The 23,567-nt window shown below is 31.9% G+C and overlaps 2 protein-coding genes across 2 annotated transcripts; one reads left to right on the top strand and one right to left on the bottom strand.

Annotated features, from left to right (window-relative positions):
• Positions 1–4,606: 4,606 nt before the first annotated feature.
• LOC126686078 (probable WRKY transcription factor 53) lies at positions 4,607–6,092 on the top strand. The gene is made up of 3 exons (XM_050380101.2): positions 4,607–5,038; positions 5,123–5,251; positions 5,438–6,092. Exons 1-3 carry the CDS (start codon positions 4,749–4,751, stop codon positions 5,901–5,903), a joined length of 885 nt encoding a protein of 294 aa, XP_050236058.1. The 5' UTR covers positions 4,607–4,748; the 3' UTR covers positions 5,904–6,092.
• A 14,380-nt stretch (positions 6,093–20,472) lies between these two features.
• LOC126688163 (hydroquinone glucosyltransferase) lies at positions 20,473–22,229 on the bottom strand. Its single transcript, XM_050382766.2, has one exon. The coding sequence runs from the start codon at positions 22,112–22,114 to the stop codon at positions 20,675–20,677; it is 1,440 nt and encodes a 479-aa protein (XP_050238723.1). The 5' UTR covers positions 22,115–22,229; the 3' UTR covers positions 20,473–20,674.
• Positions 22,230–23,567: the final 1,338 nt, after the last annotated feature.

Here is a 23,567-nt window from a genome sequence, read left to right as displayed (position 1 = left end):
GAATCCAGTTTGTTTGGGGATACTTTCTTTTTCCTCTATGCCATGGTTCAGATTTCTTCGATTGGCATCGCTTCGAAGGATTCCTGCATAGATTTGTCATAGCACTTTTTGGCCGTCTTCTGGCTTTCTTTAACTATGATGATTCCAATTTTAGTAGGTATCTTCATTGTGAGAACTTTTATGCTTGTAATTGTTGTCGAATCCTGGAGGAATGCTCGTCCCAAGATGGTATTGTATGATAGTTTAATATCTACTATGCTGAACAGCGTCGGTAGTTCTTCATCTTTTCTTTCTCTTCTTAGCTTTACGTCTAAGGTTATGCCCATCGGTTTGATGGGAGGTCCCCCAAATCAAGTCAGTGAACTGACGTTTCTTTTTAATATTGCTGCTATTCGTCTGAGGCCTCCGTAGGCTTTTCTGGTCATCAAATTTATTGCGCTTCCTTCATCAATCAATATTCTCTCCATGTTCCAATGTTCAACGATCATTGCAATAATTAAGGCACCATTATGTGCTTCATTAATTCTTCCAAAATCATCTTCGTCAAACGTTATCGCTGACAACCTCCTGGATTCCGGTAATTTCTGGTTTTCTCCGGTGGACAGTTGTGTGTGCTAATTCGTTGGCTTTTGGGGTTTAATGGATTAGAAGCATGGTTGTCAAATCCGGCCCGGTGATAAAACCGGTGAGACTAGAGTATCAAGGGTTAAAGGTTCAACCGGGGTTCAACCGGAATTAAACCCCTATTATAAAAAAAAAATTATAACTATTAATAATCATATATATTATATAATAAGAAACATAGACATAAATAGTAATTTAGCTTGGTGGTATTGAATGCTTCCACTAAAAATACTAAACAACTAAGGCTCAAATTCCAGCAATGACATTTAAATTCCTTATTTTTTTAATAAGGGCTTGGGTTTTTAAGTGATTGACCAAACCGGACCGGGTTTTTTGGTTACTTGACTGGTTAATTGGTCCAATTCAGCGGTTATCCGGCCGGTTCGATTAAAAAACCGCGGGTTTTTGGTTATAAGGGTTTTTAATGCAACCCGAACCGTTGACATGGCCGGTTCGAGGATTTTCCGGTCGAACCGGCCGGTCCGGTTCGGATTTGACAACCATGATTAGAAGTCATTCCTTCAATAAAATTTGTATTTGAGTTCAGAAAAGGTACTTCAATCTTTTGAAGTTTTCAAGCTTTCCCACAGATGGCGCTAATTGATGGAGTTTGCCTTCTAAATCTCTGATTAAACCTGCAAAACAGGGTAGATGGTTAATTAGACGGTGATTGTCCGATTAACTCTCCGATGCTTAGGCTTTAAGAGCGTTTTAGCATTGAATGTCATTGTGTGATTAGGCATACCTCAAACTCCTTATATAACAATGAGGATATACATTGTAGAATTCAAATAGGAAAGTGATTCCTATTTAATAGCTTGAATTTAAATAGGAAAAAGATTCCCTATTCAGATATAGTTCTATTCAGAAATGTCTTTCTAAATAAACTTATTTTTCTAAATTGGAGTTTGTTTTCGAATAAGAAAGTGATTCCGTATATTCGGTCTTCCATATATTATTCATTTTCAATGTAATTAGGTCTCTAGCGACGTACTTTTGAGTAGATTCCTTATTCACAGAATCTTCTGCGAATCGATTTTGATGAAGATTCGGGTGAATCTCTATGTAGCCCTTAAACATGGCGAGTCTCATGGACTCGGATATTGATGTTGTCAGATTTTCACCTTAGACGAGTTCTGAAATTCGCCCAGAATGACAGATTCTATGCGACTTGCTTCTATTATACTTATGTTGGAATTCGATTTCCATCAAAAATAAATGTAGGCAAATTGCTGAACCAATATAAACCCGGATATCATTTAATTATGCCTTTTTTTTATAAAGAGGAGACTGGCCAAAACCAGAAAGAACTAGAGAGATCTACACATGCGAGGAAACGAAATTCCCGCATTATCATCAGAGACAAAGTTAGAAATATCAGCTAACAAAGCATCGTAGACATTGGGCCCTAAGTTCTGAGAGAAGCCGTGGTTAGCCATTCTATCAGCACAACGGTTTCCTTCCCTGTGGATATGTTGGATCTTCACACGCCAATCTCGCTTCAAGAGACCTTTGATAGCAATCAACAAATTAGTATTGGCATTAACAGAGTAGTCTTCCTTAAGAATAACTTCCACTGCAATTAAACTATCCATCTCGAAAATAACGTCTCTGAAGCCTTTTAATTGCTCACTATTATTATCAACTTGACATACACTTTTTTTAACTTACCAGTCTTAACAAAACCTTTTGTTAAACAAAATTGTTATTAGTGGCACTTTTATGATTAATTTAAGGATTAATGTCATAAAAATTCACCAACTTTACACATTTTCTCATTTTAATCACGAAGTTTAAATTTTCTCATTTTCATTCACGAACTACCACTTTTTCTCAAATTCATACACGGTGCTGAGGTGTCACGGTTCCATTGGTGTAATTCGCTGAGGTGGAGATCATCTTACACCAATGAATGAGTGCCACCTCAGCACCGTGCATGAATTTGAGAAAAAATGGTAGTTCGTGCATGAAAATGAGAAAATTTAAACTGTGTGATTAAAATGAAAAAACGTGTAAAGTTCATAATTTTTTTTGACATTAACCCTTAATTTAAATAGATAAATTTTTTGGCATATATTAAATTTGATATCAAATTTAATATTCAATTTGGCATATGTTAAATTTAGCACAAAATATAAAATAATAGTAGAGTTGTGCATTTTATTCTAAATACTAAATTTAATATGAAATTGGTTTAAAATAGAAGTGTAGATACTCTTAGCTTATCAAACAACTCATTAAAACAGTTTTATCAAGAGTTTACCATGCCAAAAAGTTTACTCCCTTCATTTTTTTCAGTTGTCATTTTAGGCAAATTTATTTTTCCATCAATAGTTGTCTTTTTAGAAATTTAAGATAATTAGCTAATATCTTCCAAATTTATCCCTCCCATAATAAATGACTCTATGACTCTAGAGGTGGCCATGGGCCGGGTCAGCCCGTGAACCGGCCCGGAACCGGCCCGGTCAAACCCGGTCCGAAACCGGTCAAACCCGGAACCGGAGTAAAACCGGCCCGGAACCGTACAAAGGGCGGTTCCGGGCCGGTTCCAGATTTGTTGAACCGTAAACCGGCGGTTCCGGGTCGGAACCGGCGGTTCAAGGGTCGGAACCGGCGGTTCAAGGGTCGAACCCGTTAATAAAAAATAAATATTATATATTTAAAATACATATTATAACTTTATCATACTATAATATATTTATTTTTATAATAAAATATATGTTATATTTGTTTTAGTTAAATTTTTGGTTAATATTTTAATTTTTTTCAAAAATAATCTTTATTTTCTTATAATACTATCTCCGTGAGTTATTTTATTGTTAAATTACATTTTTTAGTAATTAAATTTTAATTGTTTTTCTAAACCGTCCTAAACCGGAACCGGAACCGTCCGGTTCCGAACCGTCATGGAACCGTCTCTTAGGCGGTTTCGGGCCGGTTCCACTTTTTCTTGAACAGTGACCCGGCGGTTTCGAACCGGAACCGCCGGGTCATGAACCGTGGCCACCTCTATATGACTCAATTTATAAAAGTATTTATTAAATAGTAGGGTTATTTGAGTATTTACTCTCATAATTTAAGACAAAAACTCCACTTTCTTAATATGTACAATTTTAGCTAAATGGACAACTAAAAAAAATGGAGGGAGTATATTATTAACTTGATAAAACTACTGATATTTAGAAAGAATTTAAAAAGTTTCAATTAATTTCCTATTGAGCTATTATTAGTCCCACCAATGATATAATATATTAATAAAGAAAACTCTTTTTATTTTTATTTGTAAAATATATTTTACTTTTCTTTAACCATTTTTAGTTAATCATTCTTTCTTTTTTTAAAATTGTTATGTATGTAATCATAATTTCTTTCAAGTGCACTCCCTATCCATAATCATAGCTCACACAAAGATAGAAGCACCAAGAGAAGAAACAAAGAAACTTCCGCTAGATATTAGTAGTAGACGCAAGCATAACGAAATCAAAAAACGTCACCTTATCTTCTTTATACTAATATTTTATTTGAAGAAAGAAATAAAATAAAATTGAAAGTCAAGGAATAAGAAGTAGCCAAAACAAGAGCACGAATCTTCCAAATTCTTTCCGCGTTGTTACTCATTGTCACTGGTCCCTATAATTTTAGACCCGATTGGAATTTTCTCAAATTCATTTAAACTTCAAAGATCAAATTCATAAATCCGCACCAATCATTTTCAAATATAGTATAGATAAAAAAAATATAATTTTAATCAAATTAATATAAACTATTCATTTTGTACTGAACGCTATAAATCGTTAACTTAATCCGCTCAAATTTATTTAAACTTTAAATTTTTTTAATCTTTCTAGACTTGTACTGATCCATTTCTTGATTGGTAAATTTCAGAAAGTTTGAATTGGTCAATCAAATAATTTTACTCCTTCCCTCTAGTCAAACCTTACTTTATTCATTTATAAATTCCCATATTCGTCTCATCTTCTTCTGTCAACTACAACCTCACTTTTCAAATTTAATTCACTTCAGTTGCTTTCTCCTTGCAACTGAATATTCTATTTTCAATCTTGTTTTTAGCTCAGCTTTGTTGCTTTTCATTCAGCTAATTAAACTTATTCAAAGTATTGAAAATGGAGAAGAATATTCTAATGAACGAGTTAACTCAGGGCAAAGAGCTGACAGAACAGCTCAAGAATCATCTGAATCCTTCTTCATCGCCCGAAACTCGTCAATTTCTAGTTGACAAGATACTTTCTTCTTATGAGAAAGCTCTGTCTTTGCTCGATTGGGACGCTGTCCACCGTAAGCTCATTACTAGCGAATCGGAGTCACTGCAATATCCATTCTCCGACAATACCAGCCCCAGAAGCGAAATCTCCGATTGCAAGTTCAGAACTCAAAGAAATGTATTCAAGAAAAGGTAAACTAATTGATTTATTACTGACCGGGTATTGAATTGCTGATTGAGTTTGTAATGCTGATCGGATACTGTTGAATATTGTAGAAAAACGCAACAAAGATGGACGGAGCAAGTGAAAGTGTGTTCGGGAACGGGTTTAGAAGGGCCAACTGATGATGGTTATAGCTGGAGAAAATATGGCCAAAAAGATATTCTTGGAGCTAAGTTTCCAAGGTAAATTGACGAGATTTTTTTTAGTATATTTTATTTCGAGGAAAGGGTCAATCTGGTCTCTGAATTTGATTTCGGATCACACATTTAAAAACGGGATTGACCCTGGATTCCTTTATCTTGACTTTTTAATTTTACTTAACGATTTAAAACTATGTAATAATTTATATTCTAAATTGGGAATTGCAGAGGATACTACAGATGTAGTCACCGTCATACGCAAGGTTGCTTGGCGATAAAGCAAGTACAGAGATCAGACAACGAGGCTTCAACGTTTGAAGTGACGTACAGAGGAAGACATACATGTGTTCAAGCTTCTCATTTAGATCAGAATCAACAAGGCATTCTAATTAAAACTGAGAATCTAGACACCAGGAAGGAGATTTCGCCATCGTTTTCGTTCCTAAATGAGCGAAATGATTTCGTAGGTACCGTATCTCCGACGTTTATATCTCCGGAGACATCGGAATCAAACTGCTACTCGACTTGCCAGTTTGACAACTTTGGAATGGCCTATAATGTGCAAACTCCAGAATCGGAACTCAAAGACATGATTTCACTCACTAATTCGCCAGTTGGTCATTTTGATTTCAGTAATTTGGACTTCGAAACCAATTTCGAGTTCGGCAATTTGGAACTTGAATTCCTTGCTTAGTTTAGCATGTTAATTTGCATGACTTTGTAGCTAGCAAGAATTGACAGATTGATTAAACAGATCAAAATCCTTTACTGTTCATTAGGTACCAAATGGTCATATTTTGTAGTTCATTTTCCATTTAATTTAATATGTAATGATTATTGTATTTATTCATAATTATTGAGCTGTACTCTCAGGTTAATTCAATTCTTTCCGACTATTAAATTTCTGAATCTCAAGTTGCTGTTTTCTCTTAGGCCCTTTTTGGAACAATATTTTAGAATCTTTTAAGGCCTAACCCATATAGAGGTCCTTTTACTTTACACATTTTTTTCCGTAGGTCCTTATACTTTATTTTTGTATTATTTGGTCCCTCTACTTACCTATTTTTGATTTTCAGGTCCTTTATGAGTTTTTTCCGGTCCTTTTGTGTGGCTGGAGGAAACAAAAATTGAAAGTAGAGGGACTGGAGGAAACAAAAATTGTAAGTAGAGGGACTGGAAAAAACTCAAAAAAGACCTGAAAATCAAAAATAGGTAAGTATAGGGACCAAATAATACAAAAATGAAGTATAAGGACCTATAGAAAAAAAAGTATAAAGTATAGGGACTTTTATATGGGTTTGGCCATCTTTTAAACGGATTCATCTATATACTATAGTAGTATACAACTCTCATGCTTTGCTCCACGAACATATTTTTAAATGCTAGTAGTTACTAATCGCGAAAAGCACCGCATTTGTCCGTATAACTTGTAATTCTGTAATTTTTACGCAATCTACTTAGAACCTAAACATATAAATAAGGAATGATAGCAGTACCAAACAATATAATAAAAACGGAAATTGTTATACTAATTCTATTTTTATAATTTATAAATAATCTATGATTATATATTACTAGAGTTAGTCATGGGAAAACAATAAGTATAAAAAAACTAAAATAAAATAAAATTTGTTAGCAGATATATTAAATATACTAATGAGCAATAAAATAATTATGATTATAATAGAAAACAAAAACAATTTCATTTTTTGATGTGTAATGTGAAAAATATGGAAGTGTATAAGAAGAACGATGAAAACTGTGGAATGAAAAAAAAAATTGAATATATATGATTAAAGAAAAAGTTGTTTTATTACCGATCATTTAAAATATTAAATAAAATAATAGTGAAATTATTTTGAAAGTCTATATATAGATTTATGTTCTAATTCATTTGTTTATTCTAATGGAAATTGTTCCAATGAATAATATAGTAGATTAAAAAAATCTTTGATTTTGAAATAAAAGAAAAAGAGAAATTTTGATTTCAAAATTCATATATTAAAAGAATACACACGCGCGCGCACACGCACATATATATTATACACCCTCCGTTTCATAAAGATAGGTAAAACAAAGTTTACACATAAATTAAGAAATGATGGTTAAAATAGTTATATTTTCTTAACTTCCAATAATAATTTTAATTTTATTATTTAAATATTTTAAATATTATTAATTTATATTATAAAAAAAGGTAATTATTATGTTGGAATTGTAACTAAATTTTGAAAAGATAAATTTATTATTAATTTTTATATTGTATAAAGTGATAATTAATGGTGATTTATAAAATATAAAAAAATGGTTGAAATTTATGAAAGTTAATATTGGTACTATTCAAATTAATATAGTAATTTTGTCTATAATTTGAAACGTTCAAAGTAGTTATTTTACTTGTTTTTGTGAAATGGAGGGAGAATAAAATATATTTTTTAATAATCAATGAAAAAAAATTATGGTGTAAATTGTTACACTTAAGAGAAAACAATGTAGAAGGCCACAGTTTATTAAGTGTCCAAGTATTGAAAAATAGGTTAACAAAATAAAAAAAAATATATTAAGTAAACATTTATTTGGCGTCTGTTGAACAATACACGTAAGTTGATATTGTGTTTTATTCATTATGTATTAAATTACTGCTTATAATATGCAGGTTGCTCACCTTTGGGATAATGAAGACATTAAATGGAAAACTATATGGAGTTGGCCAGGAGCGCAGCGAGTTCGTGCTTTCTTATGGCTTGTTGCTAAGGAGAGGTTGTTGACGAACCAAGAGCGGAGCAAACGGCATATGACAGACGATGCTTTCTGCAATATTTGTGGCGCAACCATGGAAGATACTGGTGCTTCGCTCCTGTATTCTATCTAGGGAAGTTTGGCGAAAATTAATTGATCCTAAATTTTTTCAGAATTTTTTTGCTATTCAGTTTACTGATTGGTTTAATGGGAATTTGCAGGATAAATTTGAATGGCATAAGCTGAACTGGAACATCTTTTTCGGCATCACCTGCTGGTCCCTTTGGAATCAGAGAAATTTGTTTATCTTCCATGAAGCAAGGCGTAGTTCGGACGAGATTATACATTCTATTCGATCGATGGTACACTATACGTTGAAGGCGCATCAATTCAGCCTTCTCTCCAAACCCAACGTTAATCCTAAACAGAATTATTTAGTTGGGTGGTCTTCCCCTCCATCTGATTGGATCAAGCTAAATACGGATGGTGCGATGCGTTCTTCAACGAACAATGCTGCATCTGGCGGTTTAGCTCGCAACAACGTCGGTGAATGGGAATTTGGTTTCAGCAGATTTATCGGTGTTTGCTCTGTGCTCCAGGCTGAATTGTGGGGTGCCCTTGATGGTTTAGATATCGCTTGGAATAGAGGCTACAAAAAGGTTATTATTGAGATGGATAGCAAGTTTTGTGTAGATGCTCTTCGGAAGAATGTCAAAGTTACTAATGCCAATACGGGTTTGCTTAATGCCATCAGTTCTATCATCAATAGAAATTGGCAAGTAACTGTTTGCCACACGTTTAGAGAAGGGAATCGTCGTGCGGATTGGATGGCAAATCATGGCTTCTCCCTGCCTATTAGAGCTACTATCTATGATAATATGCCTACTGGCATTTCTAGTCTCATGCTAGAAGATATTGCGGGTGTTTCTATTCCTAGAATGTGTAGGATGAACTAGTCTTCTTGGCCTTGGCCATTCCTTTTAAATCAAAAAAAAATAGGCCAGATAATAAAAAAAAAGGCCAAATCTTTTATGAGAGTTTCATAAAAGTTTAAATTTTTTAATTGTATCAAATTTGTCAAACGCATAATTTTATTTCAATTATGTCCAATTATATAATTTTGTTCATGTGGCGTCTACGTGGCGCTGATGTGGCAATGCCATACATCAGCGCCACATAAGTAAAATTGTGTAGTTTGGCATAATTAAAATGAAATATGTGTTTCAGGACAAATTTAATAAAATTGAAAGATTTGGACTTTTGTGAAACTTTTATAAAAAGTTTGGTTTTTTTAGTCATTTGGCTATTAAATTATACAAATATATAACATCAATTTAAAATCTCCTTTATGTTGTAATAGTGTAGTCTCTATTTCTTTTAAAGAAAATGGCATCCTAGTTCAATTGGTTAAGGAGTGAGGCTCAAGACCTAAGTGTCTTGGATTCTTATATGGACAAGAGGGAGAAGATATTGAAGTTTATTGAATACTATTTGGAGGTAGGCTCAAAGCGTCAGAAGCGTCAGAAACAGCGGTTGCGGCATCATTCCGCCATGTTTGGCGAACTCGGAAAAGCGATGTACTCAACGTAAACGGTGTGGATGGCGTGAATGGCGTTTAAATTTGCATATATTTATAAATAGTAGTGTATATATATAGGTTATGCTGTAATAGTGTAGTCTCAATCTCTGTTTAAAAATATATATTAAAATCACCTTTAATAATAGGGGTAATGTCATAAAAATTCACTAACTTTACACGTTTTCTCAATTTAATTACGTTTTTTAAAATTCCTAATAAACATACACCAACTTTCATTTTTTCCCAAATTCATACACGGTGCTGTCGTGGCACTTATTCATTGGTGTAATGTGCTGAGGTGTAAGTCATTTTTAATCAATGAATGAGTGACACGTCAGCACCGTGTATGAATTTGGGAAAAAATGAAAGTTGGTGTATGTCTAGGAGAAGTTTTAAAGAACGTGATTAAATTGAGAAAACGTGTAAAGTTGGTGAAATTTTATGACATTAACCCTTAATAATATCACATAAAAATATTTTCAAATGAAGGAGACTAAGTGAAGAAGAAAGAAAACCAGACCTCGCATTTGCAAATGAAGGAGACTAAGTGAAGATTAAGAGATTGAAGTAGGAAATTAGATGAAGGTCTTGTAATGCAACTGTAAACGCGGTGAAGACGTATTTTTTAACAGACGGAAAATAAGAAAAGTTAACGATGATAGTTAAACATGTATTTTTGAAATTAAAAAGTTAAAACAGGCAACCCTAGTAAATAAAAAAGGTATGACGTGTAAAGCTGTCCAAAAAAACAAGTAACGCGGTAACTATGTTCCAAAACGAGGTATTACGAGCAATTTCCGCTATATACAACTCAGTTTTAAAAAGGGATTGGTTATAAAAAAGGCTTAATCACCAAAAAAACCCTCACTTTTTAGCCCCTTTTCAGTTGCACCCTGACGTTGCAGTTTTGTCAGTTGCACCCTAATTCGCATCTTTGGATTTCAATTCCACCCTCAAAATCAAATTGGACTTTTTTCACTCGGAAAAAATTCATAAAAACTCTCATAAAGTACTCGTTTGAACTCTTTTCCACATAAAAAGTTAAAAATGGATGACTTATTTTTACTTTTTTCAAATGAAAAAGAGATCAATTTAGTACTTGAGGGTGGAATTGAAAACCAAAGGTGCGAATTAGGGTGCAACTGACAAAATTGCAACGTCAGGGTGCATTTGAAAAGGGGTTAAAAGATGGGGTTTTTTTTGTGATTAAGCCTAAAAGAAAAGGCTAACCCCATCATAAAACCTCTACACAATTAACTTTTATCTTACTTGATTTTTAACAAACTTTTTATATTTAAATAATTCTTTAATTATTTAATTTGTACACTTTTAATCCTTAGACTATGTCGTCGTTTTAATTACATGAAACGACAGCGTTTTATGCCTTAAAGGACCTCTCATGTATATAATTTATAATTAAAATATCACTTAAATATAATATGTTTGTTCTACATGAAATAAAAAAAAATACTACAGAACTCCAGGATGGATTTAGCCTAAAAAATTGAAAGTATGTGTTTGTTATGGCTTAACTCATCAAAAGACACATATATTTTCATTCTTTTGTTTTGCCTAATTCCCTTTTAAAGTTTCTTATTCAATAAGTCTGTATACTATTTATTTTTTATTTAATAGTTCTTTTGATGGACAAAAATTGTTAGTGTGTGGCTCGGTTACCGTTAAGTAATTAACAATTTTTACGTTAAAAATAATAAAGTCCCATATGCTTTCAATTTCATTTTTTGTCTCTTTTTTAAATTCTTTTTTGTTCTATAGGTTATTATACTTATAAATTTTTATTTATTAGCTCCTTTTGAAATTTGATGATCTGCTAATATGTCAAGTTACTTGGACATTTAAATTTGGTTTTTCACGTTTTTCACGGTGAGTGTAATTCACGTTTTTCACGGCGAGTGTAATTCACGTTTTTTTCCGTTCAAAAATGACCTAAGAATTTAAAATAAATTAAGTACGAGGTAAAGATAATGTTTTTAGAAAAGAACCAGAAAACTAAAAGGCCAAATCCTCAAAAAAGGTCAAACCTTTGAAGAAAGTTTCACAAAATTTCAAACCTTTCAATTTCATCCAATTTGTCCTGAAATGCATGATTTTGTTTCAATTTTGTCCAAGTCTCAATTTTGAATTAATTTTGCATATGTGGCGCTGACAAGGCATGCCACACGTATGCCATCTTGGCGAATGCTAGGTAAAAAATCCAAATAAATTTTAAGATTTTCTAAAAATAACATTTATACCCTCTAACTTTTAATCGTTTCAACTTAAAGATTAAAATATTTACCAATTTTATGTTTATAAATTTTTTTGAACATTTTAACTCTCTTCTTCATTTATTTTGTCTATAAATAAATAAAATATATAAATTAAAACTAATTAAATAATCCTCCCGTCCCCCTCGCATACAACAATTTTTCCGATAATTTGTTTTTTAATTTTTTTCCAAAAAAATTAATATTTTTTTTTTGCGAGGAGCCTCCTCCTCGTGGAGGAGCTGCTGCTCCTCGTTTATGGAGCAGCAGCTTCGGTGCTGCTCCTTAAAAGATGAGGAGCAGCTTTTCCTCCTCGCCGGAGGAGGAGAAGCCGCTCCTCCGCTTTCCGAAAAACAAAATTAAAAAATTATATAAAAATATTAATGCATAAAATTTTAATTTTTTAAATTAGTTCGTTTATTTAATCGAAAATAGTGTTAGAGGTGGAACGGTCGGAAAAAACAAACGGATTTTAGTTATTTTAAAAAAACAAATTAATTTATATTTAAAAATTAATTTGAATTATAATATTGATTATTTAGAGTATTTTTTTAAATTTGAAAAAAAAATTAAGGTGAAATGATTTAAAGTTTAAGGGTATAGATTTTTTTTTAAAGTAAGAACTTAAATGAACATTTAACCTACTAATAGATATGGTGGCACATTATATGGCACGCCACATCAGCGCCACATAAGCACAATCATGTGCCAATTGAGATTTGGAAAAAATTGAAATGAAATCATGTATTTCAGATAAGTTTGATAAAATTGAAAGATTTAGATTTTTGTGAAACTTTCTTCAAAAGTTTGGTGTTTTTTGGTTAGGCTAAATCCATTTTAAGGTCCCTAAACTATACAAATTTTGGTTCATCAGATCCCTTAACTTCTATTTGGCTTTCTCAGATCCCTAAACATTCATTTTTTGGTTCATTAGGTCCCTCAACTTCTATTTGTCTTTCTCAGATCCCTAAACTTTTGTTTTTTGGTTCATTAGGTCCTTTAAGCGAGATCCATTTAAGGACTTAATGAAGTAAAAAAAAACAAAGTTTAAGGACCTAAGGAACCAAAAAACGAAAGTTTAGGGACTGAATAAGCCAAATAAAAGTTGAGGGACCTGATGAAACAAAAAAAATGAAAGTTTAGGGACTTGAGGAAGCCAAATAAAAGTTGAGGGACCTAATGAACAAAAAATGTATAGTTCAGGGACCTTAAAATAGGTTTAGCCTTTTGGTTATTTGGCCAAACTAAAATTATAAAAGCACATGGACTTAAAGAGGAGTTTGGCCTTCCTTTGTTAGCTATCTTTCACTTTTATGGGATTTCACAAGATACAAAAAGGTCAGCAAGTACAAAGCAAAACGACCTCTAAACCTAATTGATTTTAACATGGCAACTAATCATCCAAATAATTTGTCTATCATCTCTGCTTAATCTAATTTAAGCCTTTTATTATTAGTTGGTAATTGTGAGTTTAGTCACCCGATTCTGCATAATTTTAATTATATTTAGAAGATACTAAAATGATATAGGTCTTATAAACTTATTGAAATATTTACGCATTGTTAGGTTGTTCCAACTCTCATAACCATTTAGTTGATACATTCCAAATTTTATTGCAATTCATTCAATAAACCTTAATCCTTTTCTTCCAAAACATCAATGGCTTCTCTGGCTTAATTTCACCTATCGTTCCTGACTTTATAGTCAACGTCATTAAGTTCAATTTTCTACTGGTAAATTCTCTAATTTTGACTTCACGGCCAATAAATTCCTTCTATCCACTTTTAGATTGACGCCGTTAATTTCGATGACGTGACACCTAAAAAAACCCATAACACATTATTTGACACTTCATCATAACACCTAAAATGTCCCTAAACCTCTTAAACTAAAAAACAACCTTAATCCCTGTCGGCCACCTCCACCCCTACTCCCAGCTGCCGCCCACCTCCATTCTCCTTTTAGTCGTCTCCCTAGGTTCGCCTAAAAACGAACCTCTATTCATATTTCATGGCGGGCCCACCTGGGTTTGCTATTGAAGATGAATAGAATATTTGTTAGTCTCCCATTGAAAACAAAAGAAGCTCTGTTTGTCTTCTGTTCATTTTTAATGGAAGACGAAAAAAGGTTCATTTTCAGGCGAATTCATATGGATTCTCATGAAGGAATTTTTAATTCTTTTTTAAATTTTATTTAAAAAAAAAATATAATTTAATAATTTAAGGGTATTTTGGATATTTTAGATTTTTAGGGTGTTTTAATGACATGTCATGTGATGTGGAGTGTGCTTATTTTTTTTAAATGTCACCTCAGCTTCTGGTAACGGTGTTAGATGAAAAATGAACGCCAGGAATTTTGTGATCGTCAAACTGAAAGTCAGGAAGTCTACAGATCAAAAATTAAATTTAAGAACTATACTGATAAAAGACCTCAAAATTATAAACTACGGGTGGGAATAAGCCCTGGCTTCTTGATAATTAGAACACCACGCATACTTTTGTTAAGAATAACAATGTCCATTGATTGTATAACCATACATTCAGTTTGATTTAATAAAATAATTTCATCAATTCAATTTTTTAGAATAATATTTGTAACTTAATTTTATGAGATTTAACAATTAAATAATAAATATTTATACCAATTTAATCATGAATATAGAAAACAAATTTATTTAAACAATTTAATGATAAAATTTCACATATATGGTTCGTTTTATATAGAGGCGAGCTAAAATTTAACTAAATTAAATTAAATTAACTATTTTATTTCATCAATTTTGATTTATTCATTTAATGTTTTGGTTAATTTAATCAATTCGGCCAATTTATTTAATAATAAAATTGATTCAAATACTAATAACAACTTTAAATATTTGTTTAAATAAATATATTGTATTTATTTTAAATTAGTATACTTTTATTTTATCGGTTTAACTAGATAATTGATTAATTTTTTCGTTTCAGTTTTATAATTTTAAAATATTAATTAATTCAGTTAATCTGATTTCAGTTTATTCAATTAATTTAATTACTTTGATTAAAAAATAATTTAATCTTAATTTAATAGATTCATCGGTTTTTAATTAATAGATTTGTTTACCTTAATCTTTTACAACCTAACTTATGAACGATCATAAAACCTCAACTCCATTATTGAGTTAAATCTTAGGTCATGTTTGGTTCATGGAATGGAATAGTATGGAATAGAATAGCTATTCCATGAGGAATGGAATAGCCATTCTTTAGTTTTTGAGAGGAGTTCTTATTACACAAAATTATAAAATAGCAATTCTTTGAAATACCTATTCCATGAAGTAAAGCAAAGAATTGTCATTCTATACGGAATAGCTATTCCATTCCGCACCTATTCCATGAACCAAACATGGTCTAAAGTCTATTTCTTTTGTTTTGAACGTTTAAAAGTTGGTCACAATTAAGTGAATAGCCAAATGAAATTTTGCTTCCGTGATTGATCTTTCATTGGACCCTAGCCAGCATTCAATTTGAAGATGCAGCACGTCACGATTGTCGATATTAAACTCACAATGTCACTATTCCAATATAAGAGAAATTATTAAGTTTTAAATCTTTAAAAAATACTCGCTTCGTTCTAAATTGATAAACACTATTTCAATTTTTTTTGTCGTAAATTATAAACACTAGATATTTATTTAAATAAGTAATTGTCAAGTATACCTTCATTAATTATAGGGAATATCTTGAAAACACAAAAAAAATCACAAAAAGACAAAAATTACTATTATTAAATGAGAAAAATACTCCCTCCGTCCCGTTTAAGAAGGGACAAATGAGTTTTGCATAAAAATTAATAAAATAAGACAATATTTTATTTTGTCATGTCTACCCCTATTTATTAGTGTAGTTTCTCCTAATAATAGTATAGATTTATTGTAAATTGAGTTGCATTTAATACATATTGAAATAACTAAAGGGATAAAAGTAGAAGTTCAATATAAATTGGCACAAAAAACACGATATGACCTTCTTAGATGAGACAAATAAAAATGGGATATGTCCCTTCTTAAACGGGACGGAGGGAGTATGATATTTTTTTATATATTAGCTCATTTTATCTAGGGATCATAAATTTCTTAACATTCGTCTTTGTCCTAAACTGCCTATTAATTTGAGACGGAGGGAGTAGTCATTAAGTAATCAAATTGTTTTATGGGATGTTACTCAAATCATAACGCATTAAACGCTTTGCGTTTTATCCTACGTGGCATGTCACAATTATAAAAAAATATACTTCCTCCGTCCCGTTTAAAAAGTCGCATATTTCATTTTGGATTATCACATTTCTATTTTTAGAATATTTTTCCAATGAATATCCTATGTTACCTTTCATTTAGTCATTTTAAAGCGACTGTATGCAAAATTTCATTATCAGGCAAAACATGAAATAATATAAAAAGACAAAGATATTATATATTTTCTTAATCTGTGTGTAAAAGCAAATAAGACTTTTTAAATGGAACGGAGGGAATATAATTTAGTATCATTTATAACAAAACGGTATAATTTAATATCCATTTTGTAATTTGTGATAAACTGAATGATCTTCTTTTAAAACTGTAATACCCCGTAAATTTTCAGCGTTTTTCCGATAAATTTTCCGATCGTTTTGAAGTAAAAATCTAAGTTAATGGTCAGGTTCGTGAGTGGGTAAATTTGTGGTTCAACCATTTAATATTTTTAAATCAAAAAAAAAAGAAATTGGATCAATTCCCGTTCGAGAATTAAGATTCTCGAATGAGAATCTTGTTTAGGGCATGGTCTCGTACGAGACCAGGGGTTCTCGAACGAGAACCAAGCCCAAATGGGCTGTTCTCGTTCGAGAATATCACAGCCTTTGTGATGCCTTGCATCCGGCCTTCTTGCATCACGATTCTAGCCTACATCCATTCGATATTTAAAGACGATTTCTAAACAGAAAATCTACATCACACTTCCTTTTAACCCTAGCCGTCATCCTCTTGCTCGTTCGCTGAGAAACGAAACAGTTATCGTCCTCCAAAGGTCGCTGTCTGGTAAGTTTCTTAAACCATTGAAATTCAGTTTATGTTCAAAGCGGCAATTCCGTATTTTTGATCGTTCTTATTCGTTTCTAGATCGAAATCAAAACCGTTTGATCTTAGACGTTCTAGACTCAATTCTCTACGATTCCCAATCTCGTTTTCGTTGAACGGTACGTAATCGACCTCGTTCCATTCGCCGTACGGTTTCCGTTTTCTGGTTTGCCTTAACTGTTCTTGAGTTATATGTTGCTGCCGATCCTATTCTTTCCTTTTGTCAATGATTCTTCTATGTAAATGGTTATAAATCGATTGGAATGATTAGTAATATCAGTTTAAGCTATCAATTTGAATGTCACGGTTGAGTTGTTGTTTGAATTGTTGCCCTTGTCCTTGCCTTGCATTTTGCTACTGTTATTCTTTGGTTATTCACCTAGGTCGTTTATTTGTTTAGATTTCTAACTCATGGTTTCAGATTGTATTGTTCATGTTGTAAGTTTGGAGGGAATGGTTTTGTTTGATTGATAAAATTTAATGGTTGCTTGTTGATTGAATTGCAAGCATGGCGGGTTGATCTGTTTCAAATTGAAAGAGATGGAAAAATAGTCCTTTGGTCATTCATTGTTTTGTTATAAATCAAATGAGTCCTTAAAGTTAAACCTTACCTAATAATTTGAATTTTACTTTGATATATAAATTAAATATTGAAAACGATAATTAATTATAAAATTAGTTAATATACTTACTCGGGTAATTATATTTGAGTAAGAATATCAATTTGACATGAAATCGGTTGAATTACAATTTAGCCCTCGAACTTATTTTATAACTTAATTAAGGGGACTTTTGATTAATAACTATATTTTGTTTTTAATTATAAACAAAAGTAATTACTTGATATCAAATTGGCTAAAATACAGTTTAGTCCCTAAATTTTTATAAACTTTAAATGGTTAGATTTTTTGGTGGTAACTTGGATTACTTGAAATTGAAGTTATTGAGTTCTGCTTTTAATATGGATTATCATTTTATCGAATTATTTTATAAATATAAACTCGGGTTTATATTTGATAAACGTTTTGAGTCGGGTTAGACTTGAGTCACCCGACAAGTGAGGTTAGCTTGGTAGTTAACGATAACTCGGCTAACCCAATATTTGAAAATTAATTATTATTTAAAGATTATTAAATAATATTTATAAATTGGATTTTAAAGCGAGAACTCAATAGACTTATATTAATTGGACTTTATTACCTTTTGTGTATTTTTGTGTTGCTTTGGATTATTTAATTCTGACGTGTTAGTTGTGCTAGTCCTATGTGGTGTCTAGTACTCTCTAGAGTTAGGGTCTGTTTTTAATAATTATTTTATTTGTCTAGACCCGTCTGTTGTTCGTGCTCCAGAGGTGAACCAGGATTAGTTGCTTGCCGGTTATCACGTGGATTAGCAAGTAGTGAGTTTGTACTTACTATTTACCGCTTTATTAAGTAAATTGTTATTTTAATAATAAATATATATACTTTTTATATTATGGCTTCTAGTTGGAACATGCTACCTAATGGGCATCATTAGGACTGTGCGCGCACTGGTGATGATCTGGTAAGGTATTTATGGTAATGTGGTAACTCAGTGTGAGTATAGCTCTCGGGACTAAATAGAGTAACTCGGGACTCTGAATATGGTAAAGTGTGGTCAGTGGTAACTCGGTGTAACTCAGCTCTCGGGACCAGACCTATTGAATTATATTGTTTATTTAGATTTGTGAATTAGGGGTTCCAACTATTATTCGTAATATCGTTATTAAATGTTTTAAACGGTTTTAAAGGTTTTCCACTTAATAAATATAGATAGTGGTATAAACTCATCTCAGTATATATTACCCCGTTGTTTTCCCAATTTTTCCCAGGGTTATGATCTGAGAGAGTCTGGTGATCTCCGCATTTACTTTTCCTCGGAGGTTCCATTTATTTTTAATAAACTGTCAAACTATTTTATTCTTAGACCGCTGTAGTTGACTAGACGTCTTTATTTTATTTTAGTTGTTGTCGGATTGGTCCGACTAGAATATTATTGCTTTGGCATGTTATATTACTATTCAGAATTATTTATATTAAACCGAATTAATATTATTATTGGAAAGCATGTTATTTTAATTGCTGAATATTATAACTGCTAGATTTAGGCTGAAGTTTCGGTTGCCTCCGAGCATTGGTTTTCTGCAGGTTTAAACGTATGTTAATTGAAAGATTAGATACGGGTTTTGGTACTACATTACCCATACCCTAGCGCCGATCGCGATTCATGAAAATGGGTCGTGACAAAAACAGTAACTTTCATGAGAAATAATTCGATAATTTAATGTAGCCATTTTCTAACGATTTAAAATTAATATTTTTTTATAATATTTAAAATAATTCAGTGACTTAAAAAATTTAATATCCTCACAATTCTACATACCTATTCTTCCTTCCCATTACATTTTCTATAATAATAAAGTAACTATGAAACGCAAATCAAATGCAATTAATGTGTTGTCTATGGCAGCCACCCACTTCACTTATAGTGAAAGTGACTTATTTTTGATGGAAAAAAAAGTGAGTTTTATCAGTTAACAATTTACTATTCTAATTAAAAATATTTTCTTAACTTTTCTTTAAAATAAATTTAATTCTCTAAACTGAGTTTTCTCGTTTAAACTGAAAATCACAATTTTTTCACAGATGTGTTTAAATTTGTTCCTATTTTTTTAATAGTTTAAATAAAATTACTATGATTCTAAGTTTTGTGTGTTTTTGGCGTGATTTTATTATATTTGGAGTTTATTTGTACATAATTTTAAGTTATTATTTGTTCGGTCTTTAAATTCAATTTTTGATTTTTATCGGTAAAATATACTCAGTTCGGGTTACAGATATAAATTAAAGTTTTAGAGAAGGTAAGTTAAAGGAAAACTTTGTTTGGGCGGTTGGAGGTGAAAGAGAAGATCTATCTATATCTAGCCTTCGCCTGCTGGCGCGGATGCTTCCCGTTAAGGCGGAATTTGCAGCGGAACAAACTAAAAATAACAATTTTAAAAGTATAAATGGTGTTAGGAAATTTTCAATCCTTGAATTCAACATGTTTATTGTTATTTATAAAATTTCCATCTTCAAATTTCTATTAATGATTTGTTTTTTCTAATAGAGCGATTTTTTGGTTAATAATATTTTGTATCAATTGATCTATTATGTATTTCAATATTATTACCTTAAGAATTTTTTATATATAAAAAGAGGTTAAAAAATTCATATAATGTTTTAATTTTATAAAATAATTTGTTTACTTAGGGGTCCCGTCCTTTCAATTTGGATTATTCCAATTTGGTCCTGAAATTAATTAATATACATCCATCATGGCCACAAACTTATATTTCTCAACCTACATCTTATTTTTAATAAACAAATGTAAAGCATAAAAATGCTACAAGTAAAGCGACTGTTCACTAATAATCCATTTATATTCATCAACCCATCGAAATCATTTATCTATTATTATTATACACAGTCACGTGGAGTGGACCATATAATACAGATACTACATTAATTAATAAATTCTCAAGTACACAAGGGGAAAAAAAAGGAAGCAGGATAAGCCAAAAAGCTGAAGAAAAGTAGAAAATAATTACAACTAGTACTGTTTATGTCTAAATAGAGAAAACAAAAATAACTAAATTATGAGAGATTATACAGAATTAATTGCAGTTGTTTTATCTTTTGGGAAGAACATTGTCTAAAAGTTTAATCTCATGATGTTAATAAAGATATATCGAACACACATATTTTTTAAATTATTGTGCATTGGAATTAATTACGTTTCGAGTTTTTCCACTTGAGAATTATATCAGATAGCGCTCGTGTGGATGAACCATTATGACCTATGGCCATCGCTGCTGCGTCTTTTAAGTCCTTCATTCTATTACGAACTTTTTTTCCTTGTTCGCCTTCCATTAAACTTCTAACTACATTTGCGATCTCTTCTCTCCCGATTATGCTGCTGCTATCACTATTTTTCAGTGAAATAGCAATCTTGATATCCTCCGTTAGCATGACGGCGTTCATTTTCTGCTCAGCGTATAGAGGCCATGCGATTAACGGCACGCCATTGACCACACTTTCAAGTGTAGAGTTCCATCCACAATGAGTTAAGAACCCACCGGTCGAGCCGTGGCTCAATACCTGTGCTTGTGGTGCCCATGATGGAACTACCAGACCGCGCCCTCGGGTCCGAACCATGAACCCTTTGGGTAAGAAATCCAACGGGTCATTTTGACTTTGGATACTGAAAAAAGTTGCGTTAGCAACTCCATCATTCGGACTTTTTACGACCCATAAGAATCTCTGCCCACTCATTTCTAATCCCAAAGCTAACTCATTGATCTGATCATAAGAAAGGGTCCCACCACTTCCAAATGAAACGAATAAAACGGAGCCATGTGGCTGCTCATCCAGCCACCTCAAACATTCTGCATCCTCCTCCTTATTACTAGGACGGGTCGAACCCATATTCACAAGCGGACCAACCGGATAAACCGGTGGCTTACCCGATGGATCTTTCTCTTGTAAAGCTTTAATTGCCCCTTCTTCCAAGTCCGTGAAACTATTAACCATCACACCATCAGCTAATCTAAACCTCTTTGCTTGATGAAGAACCCGTTTATACGCATCACTATTCCGATCTTGAACCGGGTCAAGTAATTTATTCCCGGGAACGGGTACACACCCGGGAATTTTAACGGGTTCTTGTAGCTCATAAAACTCACATGAAACATTTTTATCAAGCTCAGGCAGATAAAAAAACAAAGACAAAGCCATAGCCGTAGAAGGAAAAAAAATGAACGGAGAAACGTTAAATTCTCTAGCGACGTCAAATGCATCCGTCCCGAAAAGGTCCACCACCAAAGCAGCGAGCCCCGTCGTCGAAACGATGGACTTCAGCTCGTGGCGGAGAGAAGCCAGCGAGCGAGAAATAGTAAGGGAAATTACAGTTTCTATTTTTGCATCAGTTGGTACGTCTGATAAATCTGCTTGCGGAAGAAATACAGACGTTATGGCGGCCGGAAGTGATTGAAGAACGGATTTTTGAGCGTTTGAAGGCGGACCATTTGATGGGACGATGAAGGTGATGGAAATATTATGTTGATGAACGAGTCGTTTTGCTAACTCGACGAGTGGGATGAGGTGGCCCATGCCTGGACTCGGTAGTATGGCTACATGGGTTGTTGTTTGAGCTAGTGTTTCCGCCATTGAAGCTACTTTTTTTCTTTGGTGTTCTGCTTTTGTTGTTATTAGTATGGTTTGTTGTAGTTGTGTGGTAGAGATAAAGCACTATGAAGATGATGTAATGCTTTATATAGAGCTTTGATTAATTTTAAATTCTCAATTATACAAATGAATTGTGTGTGGGGAATAAAAATCCTTTCTATTTCTTGGTCCCTTTGTCCCAATTTAATGTAAAAACAAATTAAAAAAAGAAATTGTTAAAAAATCTATATATTTAAAATGGAAAGTTCTTATCTAGACCCAGTTTATGAAAAATTTAAGGACCTATCCAGTGAGGTGTTAGAGAAATGAAAAAAAATAACGAGTGAAGAGAAAAAAGTATGTTAGATTTTCTAACACTTCATTGGATAGGTGCATGAAAAATTTATGAAACATGTATAGATAAGAATTTTCCAACATTTAGAATAATCTCTATTTGACCTTTAAAATCTTCTATATTTCAGAATAATCTCCATCTGAGCGTCCTCTTGCAGAAGACAAACTTTCAGCTCCAATTTTTAAACGGTTATATACATGAATATAGTTTGAATTCGCGATCCGATTTAAACTCTGAGAATATTTTGCCAACTGACTTGAAAATTGATAAAAATAATTTTGATGAATTTGATATTTAATATAGTACTCTCTCTATTCCAATAGAGTTGTCCACTTTATCTTTATCACACAGTTTAAAAAAACAATCATTGTTTATGGATTTTGTAAAAAAAATTCTTACTTTTCGTCATGCCCTTATTTAATATAGCGCCCGCTTGCAATTTACTTTCAATTTACTCATCATTAGTGGATTTTAAATATGAATAATATAGGAAAGTTGAGTGTAAAAATTGTTACTTTTTGAAAATTGACAAAAAATTTGAGACAAAAAATTTTCTCAAAGTGGACAACCATATTGGGACGGAGGGAGTAGTAATTTGTTCTCTTTTTATATATTTTCTAATTATAATACATTTTACTAAAATTAGTAAGAGTATATATGATAACTAATTTTCAAATAATAAATGATTTCTTATAATGTAAAATAGAAGAAAAATTGTGTATCAATTTTAAATGGATAAAATGTAATATAAATGCAAGTGATGTAAAAAAAATAAAGTATTACATTTTAATTATAAAATATGCAAATTTTATAATTTAATTCTAATTTAATCTTAATATTCTGTATATGTAAGTAATTTTTTCAATATCAAATTTGTTAATCTAAATTTAATGTTTAAATGGGTCAGTAATACATATGTTGAGACCAAACAAAACTGAATTCCATATTGGTGTAAGTGGTTATAATATTGTTTGGTGGAGAGAGTTGAATAGAAGAGGATTAATAGGAGCATGGAGTTATTATTATTGTTGAGGGTTGAAGAAGAAGAATTTATGATTAAAAAAAGACAGAGGGGGTTGAAGAATTTGTGAAGTAAAAGTT

This window comes from Mercurialis annua, linkage group LG6 (assembly GCF_937616625.2).
Source record: "Mercurialis annua linkage group LG6, ddMerAnnu1.2, whole genome shotgun sequence".
Classification (NCBI taxonomy): Eukaryota; Viridiplantae; Streptophyta; class Magnoliopsida; order Malpighiales; family Euphorbiaceae; genus Mercurialis; species Mercurialis annua.
The sequence above is the reverse complement of the archived record's forward strand: the minus strand, read 5'-3'. Positions and strand labels throughout refer to the sequence as shown.

Bases quoted from the DNA above. Each gene is read 5' to 3' on its own strand.
- LOC126688163 (XM_050382766.2), bottom strand. From the start codon at position 22,114: ATGGCGGAAACACTAGCTCAAACAACAACCCATGTAGCCATACTACCG.
- LOC126686078 (XM_050380101.2), top strand. From the start codon at position 4,749: ATGGAGAAGAATATTCTAATGAACGAGTTAACTCAGGGCAAAGAGCTG. The intron at 5,039-5,122 runs GTAAACTAATTG...TGAATATTGTAG, and splicing joins AGAAATGTATTCAAGAAAAG to AAAAACGCAACAAAGATGGA. The intron at 5,252-5,437 runs GTAAATTGACGA...TGGGAATTGCAG, and splicing joins CTTGGAGCTAAGTTTCCAAG to AGGATACTACAGATGTAGTC.